The sequence below is a fragment of the Limanda limanda genome, chromosome 21, assembly GCF_963576545.1.
Source record: "Limanda limanda chromosome 21, fLimLim1.1, whole genome shotgun sequence".
Lineage (NCBI taxonomy): Eukaryota > Metazoa > Chordata > Actinopteri > Pleuronectiformes > Pleuronectidae > Limanda > Limanda limanda.
In genome coordinates, this window is record NC_083656.1 from 2,081,217 (window position 1) to 2,096,483 (window position 15,267).

General features: G+C 43.7%; 3 protein-coding genes across 4 annotated transcripts; 2 read left to right on the forward strand and 1 right to left on the reverse strand.

The window, feature by feature from the left end:
• The first annotated feature begins 405 nt into the window (after window positions 1–405).
• Window positions 406–4,749, forward strand: msl1b (MSL complex subunit 1b). Of its 2 annotated transcripts, none has more exons than XM_061094653.1 (9): window positions 406–469; window positions 979–1,663; window positions 1,765–1,964; window positions 2,063–2,424; window positions 2,531–2,592; window positions 2,706–2,773; window positions 3,465–3,589; window positions 3,697–3,769; window positions 4,571–4,749. In XM_061094653.1, exons 2-9 carry the CDS (start codon window positions 1,055–1,057, stop codon window positions 4,659–4,661), a joined length of 1,590 nt encoding a protein of 529 aa, XP_060950636.1. In that variant the 5' UTR covers window positions 406–469; window positions 979–1,054; the 3' UTR covers window positions 4,662–4,749. The 2 variants fall into 2 exon arrangements, with proteins under 2 accessions (XP_060950636.1, XP_060950637.1); XM_061094654.1 differs by having other exon boundaries at window positions 2,063–2,382.
• A 1,813-nt stretch (window positions 4,750–6,562) lies between these two features.
• On the reverse strand, window positions 6,563–10,945 carry chmp2a (charged multivesicular body protein 2A). Its single transcript, XM_061094597.1, has 6 exons — window positions 10,825–10,945; window positions 9,044–9,211; window positions 8,079–8,258; window positions 7,868–7,998; window positions 7,708–7,769; window positions 6,563–7,503 (listed from the first exon to the last, which is right to left on the reverse strand). The coding sequence occupies exons 2-6, from the start codon at window positions 9,209–9,211 to the stop codon at window positions 7,382–7,384; spliced, it is 663 nt and encodes a 220-aa protein (XP_060950580.1). The 5' UTR covers window positions 10,825–10,945; the 3' UTR covers window positions 6,563–7,381.
• An 852-nt stretch (window positions 10,946–11,797) lies between these two features.
• Window positions 11,798–14,109, forward strand: mrm1 (mitochondrial rRNA methyltransferase 1 homolog (S. cerevisiae)). The gene has a single exon (XM_061095115.1). It carries the CDS (start codon window positions 11,948–11,950, stop codon window positions 13,082–13,084), a length of 1,137 nt encoding a protein of 378 aa, XP_060951098.1. The 5' UTR covers window positions 11,798–11,947; the 3' UTR covers window positions 13,085–14,109.
• Window positions 14,110–15,267: the final 1,158 nt, after the last annotated feature.

A 15,267-nucleotide genomic window follows, 5' to 3' on the forward strand; every position in this document is an offset into this window, starting at 1 on the left:
GATGATGAAGATGATGGGAGTTCAGAAATACTAAAGAAGATGAGGATGATGATGAGTTTTCAGAGACACTAAAGAAGAAGATGAAGATGATGATGATGAGTTTTCAGAGACACTAAAGAAGAAGATGAAGATAATGAAGATGATGGGAGTTCAGAAATACTAAAGAAGATGCGGATGATGATGAGTTTTCAGAAACCCTAAAGAAGAAGAAGAAGAAGAAGAAGAAGAAGAAGAAGAAGAAGAAGAAGAAGAAGAAGAAGAAGAAGACGATTGCTAAGAGTCACTACAGAAGAAGAAGCTGATGAAGAATATGAAGCTTCCCAGCTCCTCTTCCTCTCCTCCTCTGATCCAAACCCTCACAGCACCAGACATGTTCCTGCTGCCCGTCGCGCATGCGCAGTCCTCGGCGCTTTGAGCCTTGAGGAGGGAACATGGAGCCAGTTGCAGGTGAAGTCGAGTTGTAGACGAGGTGAGTTTAAAAACACGTCAACACGTTTTAATGCGACCGAGTCTGTTCGAACTCACCCGTGACGCGTCGAGCTCCTTCCGGCCGCCGCGGGTTAGCGGAGCTAGCCGGCTAGCGTTAGCCTGTTAGCCTGTTAGCCTGTTAGCTAGCTAGCTGTTATTGTTTTTCATGATTCCGCGAGAACCAAAATGGAGGAGCTGGCTGCAGCCCGTGTCCTCCACAGCCACTCCCGGGTCCTTGTGTGAAGCCCCCCGGCCCCGGTGCCCCTCGCCCGGGTACCTACACCCCCACCCGGCCCCTGGGTGCTGGTGCCGCAGTGCCCGTGTAGCTTAGCGGGATTTCAAACCCCGGCGGCCGGTTTGAGGAGAAGCAGAGACCAGGTCCCTCGGTGCTGCAGCTTCCCTCCGTTTGTTCCAGTGTCATGAAAGCTGGTGTCCATCTTTAACTCGGAACTCCCCGCCGAGCCACACTAACAGGACCCTGGTGGTTCGTTTTCATGCTTCTTCTTGCAGGAAATCAGCTGCTCGGCTCACATGGGAGCCACGTAGCCGGGGTTGCAATGCGGGATGAGAAGTCCCAGTGTCCGCCATGACTCTGAGATCCACGCTGTTCCCAGAGACCGGATCCAAGCGGAGCACCGACAGCATCGACTTCGACATCGGGCACTTCGGCACCGTGAGCCCGCTGGTGCTGCGGAGGGAGCCCTTCGTCCTCCATGTGCAGGACGTGCCGGGCGGACCCGACCCGAGCCAGGCACAGGTCCGAGACCAGGTTTACATGACCAGCAAAGCTGCCCCGGCCGCCACAGTTGCAGAAGCAGTTCAGGGTGACAATAAAACTGTGGGGGTGTTGTCCCCTGTCAGACCGATGGGGGGTGAGGGAACCCCGGTGAAAGGTAAACCCCTCTCTGTGGACAACATGGAGAACCCTCAGATGGCTGTGAACAATAACCCCAAGGAGGCCGGTGCCGAGGACAGCGGCAAGGGGGTCGTCCCCGGAGTCGTCGGCACGGCGTCCATCGAGCTCTCGTCTGAGGGCAAGTGGAGGAACATCAGGAAGACTCCGGCCAACCCGCACACGCAGGCCAACTGCCTCCGACAGATCCTGCTCCTGCAGCTGGACCTCATCGAGCAGCAGCAGCAGCAGCTCCAGGCCAAGGACAAGGAGATAGATGAGCTCAAAGCCGACAAAGAGACCGTATGTAAACACTTTCTAACTCTTAGTCTGGTGGTGTGTACAGTTCTGATTTGATGTGCATACAATGTTAGGGTCTTTATTTACGGTGTCGTCTTTTGCAGCTGCTCGCTCGCATTGAGCGCATGGAGCGTCGCCTTCAGCTCACGAGAAAGGACCCACCCCGGGACAAGCGACTGTTCCAGCCCCTGGAGCCGTGGACCCCCGACAAAGAGGACATGTGGGATCTGGATGTGGAGGAGAGTCCACAGCCCAACCAAGCCAACCCACTCCCCTTCAGTCGGGGTGGCAAAGGTCAAAAGAGGTAAAAGAGACGATGGTAGAAGGCACTCCATGAAGTATCTGCCACAGTACCTGCCCATATAAACCTCACTTCTTTATTGTTTTTCCTACCAAACACAGGAAGTCTTGTTTTGGAGATGCAAAAGTCCAGAAATCCCGGGGCAAGAGTGCAAAGCTGAGTCCCCACAAAGCTGAGATGCAGCCCGGGTCTCCTAATCAGAGGGAGCTGCGGAGTAAGGAAACCCCCGAGAAGATGGGTCCCATGAGGTCTGGGGCCGAAAGGGACATTCTGCTTCCGTGCAAAGAGGAGCCGGAGCTGAACTGCGAGATGGAAGAGCTGCCCTTCATGTCTACCACAGAGATGTATCTGTGTTGCTGGAACCAACCTCCTCTCTCCCCTCTGCGGGAGACTTCTCCTAAAAAGGAGGAAGAGGTGGCCAGTGAGTGGACTCCTCATGTAGTTCATGATATGCTGATTGTTTGTAAGCCTAACCTATCTCCCATCTTTAAGCACTTTATCCGTCAAATGTACTGAGCACTCTATCCACGGTGACCCTCCTCTCCCTCCGTCTTCCTCCCACTCACTAGTTCCATCCTGGAGAGAAAACTACATCGAGCCCTTGGAGGACGACTCCTCCAACTCCGTGGAGGTGAGAGACACTCACTGATTAAAACATGTTAATAATCCTACTTCTAGAGTGCGAAGCAGGAAAAGCATCAAACTCGTGATTTAATATAAGTGTGATCTTGTTTTCCCATCAAGCCGATGGATGACGGCGTGTTTTTGAAACGCCATGCGAAGCTCGAGTTGGATGAAAAGAGGAGGAAAAGGTACAAAGAACGTTTCAGCCCATAAAACCTATAATAACCAGCAATGCACTGTAATTTATATATGAACACACGGGTCCAGACTTGTTCTGTAGTGGAGGACAGATTGAATTTGTGGTCTATTAAGTCTTGATTCATTATGTAGTCCAGTAATTTTTTATTTTTTTACTCAGATCACCACTATGCACAATAATATTCAACGCTTTACATCTATATTTATATCATGTTCACTTATAATGGTTACATTGCAATATTTATATTTTCCTTTATACTATCTTGTAGTATTATTTATATTATGGTCACTTACTTTTAATTATTTTTTCTGTATCATGGTCACTACTGTTGCAATATTACTTATAATACTTTTGTTTTCATTACAATAACACTTACATCACTCCACTTTCTCCTCAGTACCTGCTCTTGCACAGTGTCTGTTTTGCAGGTTGTTTTTGTTTTCTGTATATTTTTACTCTCATTATGTGTAGTTTAGTAGTGTATATATTTTGATCTTTCTTTTTTATTGTTGCTTCGGCACTGTTATTTAAATTCTGTTTTTCTCTTTTTTGCTGTAACAAGTGAATTTCCCCGTTGTGTGGATAAATAAAGAAATCTAATCTAATCTAATAAGGAAGATGTATGGTTTCAGAACTCTTCGATCTTTTCCTCATTTCCTTTTCCTGGCCTGTGTTTTCAGATGGGACATCCAGCGAATCAGAGAGCAGCGCATGTTCCAGCGTCTGCAGCAGCGCATGAACAGGAAGAAGATCGTCCAGGAAACCGAGCCGGAGGTTTCATCCTTCTATCCCGACATCGAAGACGGTACCTACATCCACAACACCCTGAATAAAACTGGGTGGGATGCAAAAGGTCAACACCAACTATTAAATGGATTCTCACTCTGTTTTTTTCTTCTTCATGTCTTCCAGTTGAAGCTATAGTGATCACTCCTTTTTTGCCTGTGGTTGCGTTTGGACGGCCGTTGCCCAAACTCGCACAACAGTAAGTCTGAGCTGATGATTCTGCTTCTTGTCACATTAACAGTAGGGACGGGAATCGGCAGGGACCTCCCGATACGATACTATCACGATACTTAGGTGGGGATACGATATGTATTGCGATTCTGTAAGTATTGCGATTCGATATTACGATTTCCTGGGATTTCTTTTTTTTTTTTTTTTTTTTTTTTAAATACTGTACCATGGAAAAATGTTGAATCATTCCTTCAAATACAACACAGTCAAATACAATTAGAGCTTTATCAAATATTAACATTAACTTAACGACTGCCGGGCAGCCAATAAAGAAAATAACTAAGATGTTCCCTATTATTGTATAGCCCCTGTCAACTGCACACAAACTGACAGATTAAGAAATGTATGCCACTTAGGCTACTTTTAAACAATTAATAAAAGGTAAATTAGATAGAATGAATAAAAGTTTACTTAAAATATAAACTTTGAAATAAACAAAAAGTAGGCTATTGTTGTTTGCATGTAGGCGATACAAAGCTAGTGCTTGGGTATGTTTAGATTCTTGTGCAAAAACAAGAGCTGGTCAACATGCTCTGGGGTGATGTTGCTCCTCCCATATATCCCCCCCCCCGGTATAAACCAATAAAAATCGATTTGGCAGCATATCGATTTAAAATCGTCATTCACAAGAATCGCGATTTGTAACAGAATCGATTTTTTCCCCCCATCCCTAATTAACAGTGTGGGTAGCACACGCTGGCGTAATCCATAACAACAGTATCCATTAAGCCTGTGTAGTGTTTTACATTTTTTAATATTTGTCTTCCAGGAACTTTGAGCTGCCTTGGCTGGACGACCGGAGCCGCTGCCGCATCGAGGTTCCCAAGAAACACACGCCTCACCGGACCTGTCGGAAGTGAAACCCACGTAGAGAGAGAGAAAACGCTCACGCCCTGATTAGAAAACGCCACATCTGTCTTGTCTGTGATGGGGGGGTGTGGGGGGGAGACAAGTTATCAGCCACTATGTATAATTGCCGTTCAGTCTCTCCGGTCTCAACATGTCACCACACACCAGCTGATGGAAGGAAGCTGAGTCAGCGCGTGTCCTTGATGTGTTCCGTCTCATTTCCACCTCCTGAAAGAAGAACAAGGCTTCCGTGCATGATGCTGCAGGACCGCAGTCCCCCCCCCCCCCCCGTCCGCAGCCGGGGCAAGATGAGATATCAGTTTCTGTCCTGTGTTCAACAGTTATATGCATGTTCAGTAACAGGGTGTTTATGCATAAGTCAGCTGACGGGAATCGATGGGGACTCCGAGCTTCAACACGTCCATTTCACGTCATTTTAAGCTGAAGAATCAGAGCTTGAACTGTTGATGGAGAGTGACTCAGCGTTTTGCTCTGGGGTTTCCCCGGCGCTGTGTCGTGCTGTGTAACGCCGTCATTGTTCTCACACGCCTCAGTTAATATCTAATCAATGTTCAGGTGTGATATCTGGACTTTGGAGCCACACTCCGCACGGCGTCGTAGTTAAATCGAACGTGAGAAGGTGCAAGGTTTGAAAATCAAGTCGCGGGCAAGTAGACCTGAAACCCAGGGATCTGCTCCCTTCTTTAGTTTCTTATTACCTTTTCTTTTTATGTGGGTTGCATGGCTCTGTTATACAACAACGATTGTAGCATGGCTTAACCTCAGAATGGAGAAGAATCTCTGCTCACTGGGCCGTGAAGTTTACAACCTGCTGTTCTTTGAAAGCATGAGCGGTCGGCTGCTCCGTTCAGCTCTAACAGCCGCATCAAAAAAAAGACGGACCTGATTAAAAACGAAAGTACAGTTCTGATCTTAATCTTCATCTTACATCCAGTTGATATTAGCCGAGTTACGTGTATGCACTGGTGTCCTGAGGATGCAGACATCCAGAGGAGCCATTATAGATGATAAATAAGCTTGCTAGCTGTAGTCATAGCGATGTTCACTAGAATGCTCTGTCTCTAACACGCTGCCAGTTAATCTCTCCCTCTCTGACGTCACCAGTCAGTGGTTCTGCTGGTGTTTCTTCCTCGCTGCGTTTCTGCTCGACCTGTTTTACGTATTGATGCGACGGCTTCAGTTCATCACCCTGCCGGACGTTCGTGTTCGGCAGACGTCGGAAAAACACAAATCTTTTCTTTTTCTGTACATAGCTTTCAGAAAACAAATGTACATAAAACATGGCTGTTATTTTTTTATTATTTAATGTCAGAAGTGTTGAGTACATTCAATATTGTTCTATGATTGTATGTTGACAAATTGACAGTTTTGAAAGTTAAATTGTTTTGGAATAAAAATAACTTGTCTATGATGCGTTTCAGGTTTGCGACTTGATAAATGGGAAATGTGTTAGAGGAAAATATAGATATTTTCAATGGCAGCTTCTAATTATTAATCCTTAAGGTTGAATCTGCTTATAACTGCATTAATTACATACTTATTAAAGCTAAATGCGGGACAAATACCCATAACTTATATAGGTATATAGAAGCACTAGATTCTGATTATCTTTTAAATCTGCACCAAACTTCACACATGAATATCAGCCCCCTAAATAAACAAGATTCATTAATTATTTCCTGGGAATTATTATTTCCTCTTAATGTTAAAGAGTGTAATGTATAAAAATATATATTTGATCCATGTGCATCCTTCCACCAAGTCTCAATCAGTTCCGTAGTTTTTGCATAATCCTGATAAAACACAAACAACAATGAAAACGTAACCTCTTCGGTGGAGTTAATAAAAGAACCAAATGAATAAACCAGACTCCTTTAAATAAAACCACCACTTTGTTAAATCTGGAAAAAAAGTTTATTGAATAAAGAAAAGGCAAAAAAAACCAAACAGCTTGAAAAAAACAAAAACCTCACCGACTCTTTATGAACATTTTGGTGAAAGTCCAGCAGATCTCAGGACTTTCAGGAGTGATGAGTCGGCTCTAAACACTTTCCTTCTTTGTCTCTGATCATTTAGATAATTTCAGAAAATAAAACCGTCCTATCGGTGAATAGACAGAAACATTGCTGAGATAATACCCAATCACAATCTTCACTTAGACCCTGACCTCTGTCAACTCTCACAAATAAACTGATCAAAACTTTGTGTCTGGGCTATAGAGTATATTTCCTAAGATAATCGTGGTGAGGATGATACAACGAACACCAAACCTGTCTGATGTACAAAAAGTGCTGAGTATGTATACGTCACCCATATAAAATATCCACCTGTGTAATATTACCCACGGTCACCCGGGTTCTTTTAAACATGTCAGCGTTAGTGTTAGTTTCGGCTGTGAAAACATCATGCCTGGACGAGTTTGTTTTTACACAGACTGTGAAATCAACTCTCAGAGGATCTGCGTCATTTGGCAAAGTCTTAAACGTGACATGAGTTTTCTAAACCTATGAGGGACAATGACCCTTGTGGGGTTGTTTGTTTTTCTATTTTTGGATTAAATACAAGATACACGCATAAAACGAAAACACCTCAAAACAGAAAGCAACACACAGGCCGGGAAACAGCCAGCGATCTGCCAGTTACACCTTCAAAAAGAATCTAGAGTGTGTTTGTGTCTTTATGGACAAACCCAGTGTGTCAGATACTGGGTTTAGTCTCTCCGCAGGTTGTTCAGCCGCTCCTCCAGGTCGGCGTCGGCGTCGGCGAGGGCGGCCTGGGGCTCCACCTTCTTTCCTCCGGCCACCGACAGGTTTCCTCCGGGGGTCGGGAGATCTGAGGAGAACACACAGTGGGAATTCAGTGATGAAGAAAAGCCTCAAATCTTCACATCTGAGGAGCAGCAGATATACAAATCTCAGATCTGCTGGTTGTGGAAAGGATTGTATATCGTGTATTTAATATCAATGTTTATAAGTTTAATTAACTACATCTAAAAACACGTGTTAAATGTTCATTCATTGCGTTGTTTTTCCTTACGTGACAGTTCATCGGACATGTTCAGACCCAGCTCGTCCAGCACCTGGGACACGATGGCGTCACTGCACAGGAGACACAATCACACACGTCAACAAGGTCAGTGCCAAACAAACAGATTGATGTGTGTGTACACAAATGAAAAGGTTGTTTTGTCCATTACCTCTCCTCCTCATCGTCTTCATCCCCCATGGCGTCGTCAATGGCGTCATTCATCATCTCCTCCTTCATGTCCATGATTTCACTCTGTTTTTCAAATTCCATCATGATCTTCTGAATCTGAGGCAGTTTCAGCTGTGAACAGGGAACAAATACACGTGAGTTATCACTTCACCTTGAATCCCACAGAGTGACTCAGGGAAGACTGGACGGACCTGTCTGTTCATGGTGGCCATGGCCTTGGTGACGCCTTTCATGGCCTGCGCCATGCTGTTGTTGGACTTGAGCGTCTGGATCTTTAAGCTGACGGCCTGGATGTTTGCTTTCATCATGATGAACTTCTTCACGTAGCGCCTTGTGCGAACCAAATCCTTCGCCATGATCTTGACGGCATCCTGCAAAGAATAAAAACAACACAGGGTTAGAACTAGGGACGGGAATCGGCAGGGACCTCCCGATACGATACTATCACGATACTTGGGTTGCGATACGATATGTACTGCGATTCTTTGGGTATTGCGATTCTGTAAGTATTGCGATTTGATATTACGATTTCCTGCGATTTCTTTTGGTTATTATTTTTTTTAAATGTTGGACCATGGAAAAATGTTGAATCATAGTACAAATACAACACAGTCAAATTCACTTAGAACTTTACCAGTTTTATTTCAAATATTAACATTAACTTAATGACTGCTGGGCAGCCAATAGAGAAAAGAAATAAAAATGTGCCCTAATATAGTATAGCCCCTGTCAACTGCACACAAACTGACAGATTAAGAAATGTAAGCCACTTAGGCTTCTTTTAAACAATAAATAAAAGGTAAATTAAATAGAATGAATAAAAGTTTACTTAAAATATAAACTTTGAAATAAACAAAAAGTAGGTTATGCTTCATTGTTGTTTGCATGTAGGCGATGCAAAGCTAGTGCTTGGGTATGTTTAGATTCTTGTGCAAAAACAAAAGCTGGTCAACTTGCCCCCCCCCCCATATATCCCCCCCTAGGCCAAAAAATATGTTTAAATAAAAAAAATCGATTTTGGAGGCAGCATGGCGATTTAAAATCGTCATTCACAAGAATCGCGATTTGTAACTGAATCGATTTTCCCCCCCATCCTTAGTTAGAATCCTCTCTTTACGATTGATTCCCTTCTCGTAACAACACGGGTTCCTCTCACCATTTGTCCCTGTTTGGCCATTTTCTTGATGTCAGCGATGATCTTCTTCTCCTGCTGCTCCAGTTTGCTCCGCTCCCGGTCCAGGTCCCTCATGGCCCGGTTCAGCGCCCGCTGGTTCTGCCGCAGCATCTCCTCCGGGGTCCGTCTTTTCCCGAACAGGAAATCCATCTGCTCGAAAATAGGAAAAGCAGAGAGTCAGCAGAGTTCAAACTAAAATGCAGAAAGGAATGTATAAGAGATCGGAAATTATTTGTTAATTTGATTTATTGCTTGACACAAAATAACCCAAAAATATGAAGTCATTTATCAAGCAAAAATATCAAACATCCTCTGGTTCTAACTTCCAATTCTAACTGGTAATGAAGATAATCATTATTATTATAATTTTCTAATATTCTCTCACATTTCATTGACTAAACTGTCAATTTAGGGCAAAAAAAGATGCATATCTCTATTACCAATTATTCTGTAGACTGTTTCCCAATACATTAAAAGAAAATAAGTTAATCCCATAACCAGAGGAGCCATCTCCATGTCCCTGCTTTCTGACCAACAGTCTGAGACCCAAGGACAATCACTTTGTCTTCAAATATGAATTCGCTGCAGCAATTAGGTGATCGACAAGACAATTTACCATTTGACTCCATTTTTGAAACATATAACAGCAGATGTTTGCTGCTTGAAGCTTCTCAGACGTGAAAGCAAAGTGGAAATCTTTGGATTTTGGACTCTTGGTCAAACAACTTATCAATCAAACCTTTTTAGGCATTTGGAGAAGTTACTGTGGTCTGTGGGGAATTAAAACATGTGTTATGTTGTCAAATGGTTTCAGGATTTTACAGAGCAAGACAATAAACAGCTAGAAAAATTCCTCCTGCCGAGAAATCTTGAATATTTTCCCTCCAAGCTTGAAACAGAACATCAAAGCCATCAAAGGACTCTCTCCAAGCTAAACACACTGTAAAGGGAAAACTAAACTCTAGCATTCAAACACTATAAATCCTATCTGTGAAATAAAAACAAAGTGAGAGAGATAAACTGTTTTTGGTTAGAAACACACAGATATCTCTTCTATTGAATAGAGTTATGGAATGGAACCGTGGGAGCGAGTTAGAAAAGATGCTCCTTCCACAAACTTCCTCTCACATTCTACATTAGACTCAATGGAAAGAGGCAACGGAGAAGTACAGTTAAAACATGTTTACAGCCCCAGGTTTCTCTCTGAGATGTTTCATAGTGACAGTTCTGAGAAGCTAACATGTTTACCAACGTTTTGATCTAAACATCATGAAGGACCATCTCCACCTGTGGCTTTGAGAGCTGAACATCTGTCCTGCTCCTCTCTCTCTCTAAAAGGTCGAGAGACATTGACTCCCTTTCATTTTGTCCTCTCTGTTTCTGGTGATTTTCGAGCGAAATTTCATAATACAGAAGAATAAGAATTCAAATAATAATAATACAGACTAGTGAGATGTATGCATAGGGGACAGATCCTGATCCTGGTGAAGAAGAGGAGAAGGAAACCCTCACATGACAGAAGCAGAAGAATCGTTGAGGATTCTGTTCACTTGTTAAGCTGTGACTCGGGGATCGAACCTGTGACCACAGTGGTCCGGCCCGTTTCACCTCCGTGTTTCCTGGAACAAGTTACTCAGCAGTTATGTGTGTAACCAGAGGCCCTGACGTCTTTCACCGAGGTGTCTCTCACACATTCACCCCCAGCTTCAAGCCCTGGTCCCGGCTGTCTCTCAGGAGAACTCCCCGCCGGGCGGACCACTCACCGTGAGCCGTAGAAAAGGTTCGATTCCCGCGGGTCAAAGTGTCTCCGGACGTTTTCTCACAACAATGTCTGCGACTATTTGTTTTTTTTCTTCCCCCCGACGCTTCCGTGTTCAGAGAGATTCGTTCACTTCCGGGAAATGACGTCATGGAAGCACATCGGAGGGAGTGGAGTTTCAGCTACGTCACTCGCGTCAAGCTCAAGATGCCAATGACAGGAAGTAAGAACTTTCAAAATAAGACCTAAAGACTACTGTGAATATAAAAAAGGACAATAAATAGCCTTATTAAAATAACCAATAATCTTATGGTGATTGGACATTTGAATATTGCACTGTTAAATGATTAACTTTAAATATTAAAGATCAATTAATGGCTGATTATTATTGTGCATTATTGTACGAACATGTGTTGTTTGTTTTAAACAGAAAAAATAACCACACGCAACCCGTTTTATAGTTATCTTTCTTGGCCGAATTTCCTATCTATAAATATAAATTTGCTAAAATAAATAAAGAATGTTCTTCTTAAAATGTATTTTTTATAAAATACAAAATGCAGAGAAAACATAAAACTACATTATCATGACACAGTACAAACCAAAAATAGTTGGTCCCATCTATCTATCTATCTATCTATCTATCTATCTATCTATCTATCTATCTATCTATCTATCTATCTATCTATCTATCTATCTATCTATCTATCTATCTATAACATGTATATCTACTGTATTCATAAATATATTGGGTGAAACAGTACATTTTGTAGTTGGTATGCTAACAGTTCCGTCAATATTCTATCAATCCTCTCATTGTTCAGTTGTCTATCATTTTGTTTTTATACACTGCATTAGGGTAATTTATTCTCAGGCTTTTACTTTGTAGGAATAAGAGCTCGATATCCGGTAATATTCTCTAGCTCTTGACGCAGCTGTTCTGCACATGTGCAAGTTTCACGTAAGGAAGTCCAACACATGAGCTTTGGATGGAGCCAGGAGGTGGAGGAGGCTACACAGAGATTCAGTGAAACCTGCAGACACTTGACCCCTGGACTCATGGATCTCTCAGGGAGTTGAGCCTCTCTTCTCTTTGTGCCTCTGGACATATTTGCATCTACTTCAGCATGTGGGTGTCTACATCAGCAGCTCCTCAGCACAGGTTGCTGCTGGTTCGGGGCAGAGGATTTTACAAGTGGGTCTCTGGAGTGGGCTCTCAGGTCGCCTCTCACCATGTCACAGCGTCTCTCCTGCGCCCAGAGGACAGCAGCTTCAACCCTGGGGTGAAGAGACGACACAGACACAATGAGATGCGTGAGAGGTCAGTGCAGAGCAAAGAGTGGGGGGATGAGATCCCAGTGATGCAGAGGACAGGTCAGAGGAAGGAAGACGCCCACAGAGTGTCCTCTGAGCTCAGGAAGCTGTGTCTGGAGGATTCCCCCACAGAGAGGGAGAGGCCGGGGACGCAGAGGTCAACACCGGACTCCAAAGTAGAGATTGTTTTTGGCGTGGCCCCCTGTCTCTTGGCTCTGACTCAGGGCAGAAGGAAGGCCCGTAAGCTGTTTGTAAAAGATGGCGAGGCCTCTCACCGGGCGTCTGTGTTGAAGGTGTGCGAGGAGGCCTGTCGGCGAGGAGTGCGAGTCCAGCGGGTCAGCAAGAAGGAGCTGGACAGGATGTCTTCTGAGCGAGTTCACCAAGGAGTGTGTCTGCAAGCCAGTCCTCTGAGCTACCTCACCGAACTCTCAGACTCTCCACCGGCCAGAAAAGACCCCCCTCTGTGGCTCGTCCTTGAGGGGATTCAGGACCCCATGAACCTGGGGGCCATCCTGCGCTCGGCTTACTTCCTGGGAGTGGACAGGGTGGCCAGCAGTCTTCACAACAGCTGTCCACTGTCTCCAGTGGTCAGCAAGGCCAGTGCCGGAGCCATGGAGGTGCTCGGGGTGTATGGATACAAGAACCTTGAGGACATGGTGAAGCTGAAGGTGGCACAGGGCTGGCAGGTGGTCGGCACCGTGGCCGCCGAAGCAGACGGGTCTCGGCTTCCTGTCACCCAGTGCTCAGACTTCCAGATGACAGGACCCACGGTGTTGCTGATGGGTGGTGAGGGGGGGGGATTGTCCCGGGGGCTGCTCTCTCTGTGCCAAACGCTGCTCACCATCCCAGCAGGAAGAGATTTGTTTCCTGGAGTCGAGTCTCTGAACGTCTCCGTCGCTACTGGGATCCTGCTGCACACACTGCTCTCCTCCAGGAAGTCGACCACATGACCACATGACCACACCAAAGACGTCTATCCATATACTGCTGCTGACCTTTGAGGGTCACATGGGACTCAAACCAAATGCTGTTCTCCGCATATGTTTTAGGCACTGAAAGTAAAGTCAGCAGACTTTCAGAAACAAAGTCACGAATAATCATTGACCATAAGAGCTGTGTGTGTGCAGTGAAGCTCGATTTCTGTGGTTTAATGTGCATTTATACATTAATTCTGGATTTGTCTGCATATCATCTTTCTTCATCTCTCCTTTTCCTTCCCTTTTCTGTTACTCCTCTTATATCCTGAATTTTAAGGGATATGACAATATTTTTGATTTAAAATTTGAAGTAAGTGTAAAACTGAAAAAATATCAATATACTTGGTGGATATGTTATCATTTATAATCATCATACTCCCTATTAAGTAGGATGGGACGTTGCCACAGTTCTATGGATTCTGTCTGTCTCAGTGTCCTCTGTCTCTTCATGTCACCCCAGACTGAGGAATCTCAATCTGCTGCAGGACTCCATGTCCTTCTTGTCTCTGAAGACAGTTCTTATTGTCCCTGATGTGGTTGATGGATACATATCTAAAGTGCCTAAAGCTTTTTCACTGCTCGGTATCAGCCTGTACTTTAACTAAAGATGCAACGGAACTGAGACTTGGCCATTAATGCACAGCAGAGTTGCATATTAATCTGAATGAAATGTAACATTTCTATCATCAGAAGTGGTTTAAAGGAGAAGACAAATCTCATGAAAAGACCAACAATGAATTGATCCTTTTAGATTTATTATGTACGTATTCAGGAGATTGATATTTAAAATGATTCTGTGTAACCGGGCTCAATTAAATATCCATGAGCACACACACACACACACACACGCAATAGTCTATTTGGACTCGATCACACACACACAAACATGCTGCTCCAAATAATCTCAGAGCAGCTAATGTGTATCAATCCCCCAATGAAAATAGTACCGGGAAAAATGCACTGTTTCCACTGGTTTGAATAAAGTTTGTAATATTGTATCTGTGGCCTCATGTGACATATGATATAAGGATGTATTCAGAATGTTGCTGCAAGCCATTTCATCTTTGGTTGACAATGTCCCCACCTGTCAAGTTCTGCTGAGGAATTCTACTGTGTCAATCAACTGAATAAAAACGTGACCATAAGGGCCTTAACAGATAAAACACAAAGGTACTTATCTTGTTTTGGCAATCACTGGAACAAAAGTCTGTATATTTTTTTAATTACTGTGGGCTTATAATGTGTTGTGATTGTACTTTGTAAAGTCTAACTCAGGTGCTGCATAGCTGGAGCAGGCTGCTTCTCGTCCACAAACCTGGAGACAAAGCTTCTAGGCTCAGATGCAGGAGCTCATCCAGAGGGGGGGGTTCGTTTCCAAATGGACCCAAAGAGAAATTAAACACACATACGAGAGATTCATCACAATAGTTTCAAGTTTTATGAGGTGTTGAACAAGGAGAAACCGCTCAGCTCAGCAGTTACAATAGTTACATTAAAATAAATCAAGGTATAGAAAGAGCCTTCTGTAAATAAGTCCCCTACAATACAGAACTAACTACACACAAGGTGCAGTGTGACATTCGTCGCAAATGAAGTAACAACTTTGGCTGAATGGAGTTGGTGTGAATAGTAATTGCATGTGTGTGAATCGGTTGTTTCACATTTTCCAAATAAAGTGTAAACAAGCAGGAAAACAGATGTGCAGAGGAATAAAGTGCAGGAAACCAGATGTGCAGTCTTCTGAAATGGACCCTCCTGTTTTTGCCTGGCCTTGATAAACTTGTGCATTAGGTTTGTGTATGCTATTATCATTCCTGACGACTTTTTACTTTTACTCGTTACATTTGAACAAAAATATGTGTACTTTCTACTTCTTCTTCTTCTTACTTCCGTTACTTGAGCAGCGGAGGTTGGTTCTCTCTCTCTCTCTCTCTCTCTCTCTCTTTCTCTCTTCTCTCTCTCTCTCTCTCTCTCTCTCTCTCTCTCTCTCTCTCTCTCTCTCTCTCTCTCTCTCTCTCTCTCTCTCTCTCATCTAGGGTTCAACATTTTTACATTATATACATTATATTCATATTGTTGTTATAATTTTTCAGTCAGTTGAGATAAATCTTGAGGAGAAACATTTTGGGTTGTTTTGTGTCTGTATAGGACTACTA

Excerpts from the sequence above, each read along its gene's own strand:
- msl1b (XM_061094653.1), top strand. The coding sequence starts at position 1,055 with ATGACTCTGAGATCCACGCTGTTCCCAGAGACCGGATCCAAGCGGAGC. Across the intron at positions 1,965-2,062 it reads GGTGGCAAAGGTCAAAAGAG|GAAGTCTTGTTTTGGAGATG; the intron begins GTAAAAGAGACG and ends TACCAAACACAG. Across the intron at positions 3,770-4,570 it reads TTGCCCAAACTCGCACAACA|GAACTTTGAGCTGCCTTGGC; the intron begins GTAAGTCTGAGC and ends TTTGTCTTCCAG.
- chmp2a (XM_061094597.1), bottom strand. The coding sequence starts at position 9,211 with ATGGATTTCCTGTTCGGGAAAAGACGGACCCCGGAGGAGATGCTGCGG. Across the intron at positions 8,259-9,043 it reads TGGCCAAACAGGGACAAATG|GATGCCGTCAAGATCATGGC; the intron begins GTGAGAGGAACC and ends TATTCTTTGCAG. Across the intron at positions 7,770-7,867 it reads GAAGACGATGAGGAGGAGAG|TGACGCCATCGTGTCCCAGG; the intron begins GTAATGGACAAA and ends TCTCCTGTGCAG.
- mrm1 (XM_061095115.1), top strand. The coding sequence starts at position 11,948 with ATGTGGGTGTCTACATCAGCAGCTCCTCAGCACAGGTTGCTGCTGGTT.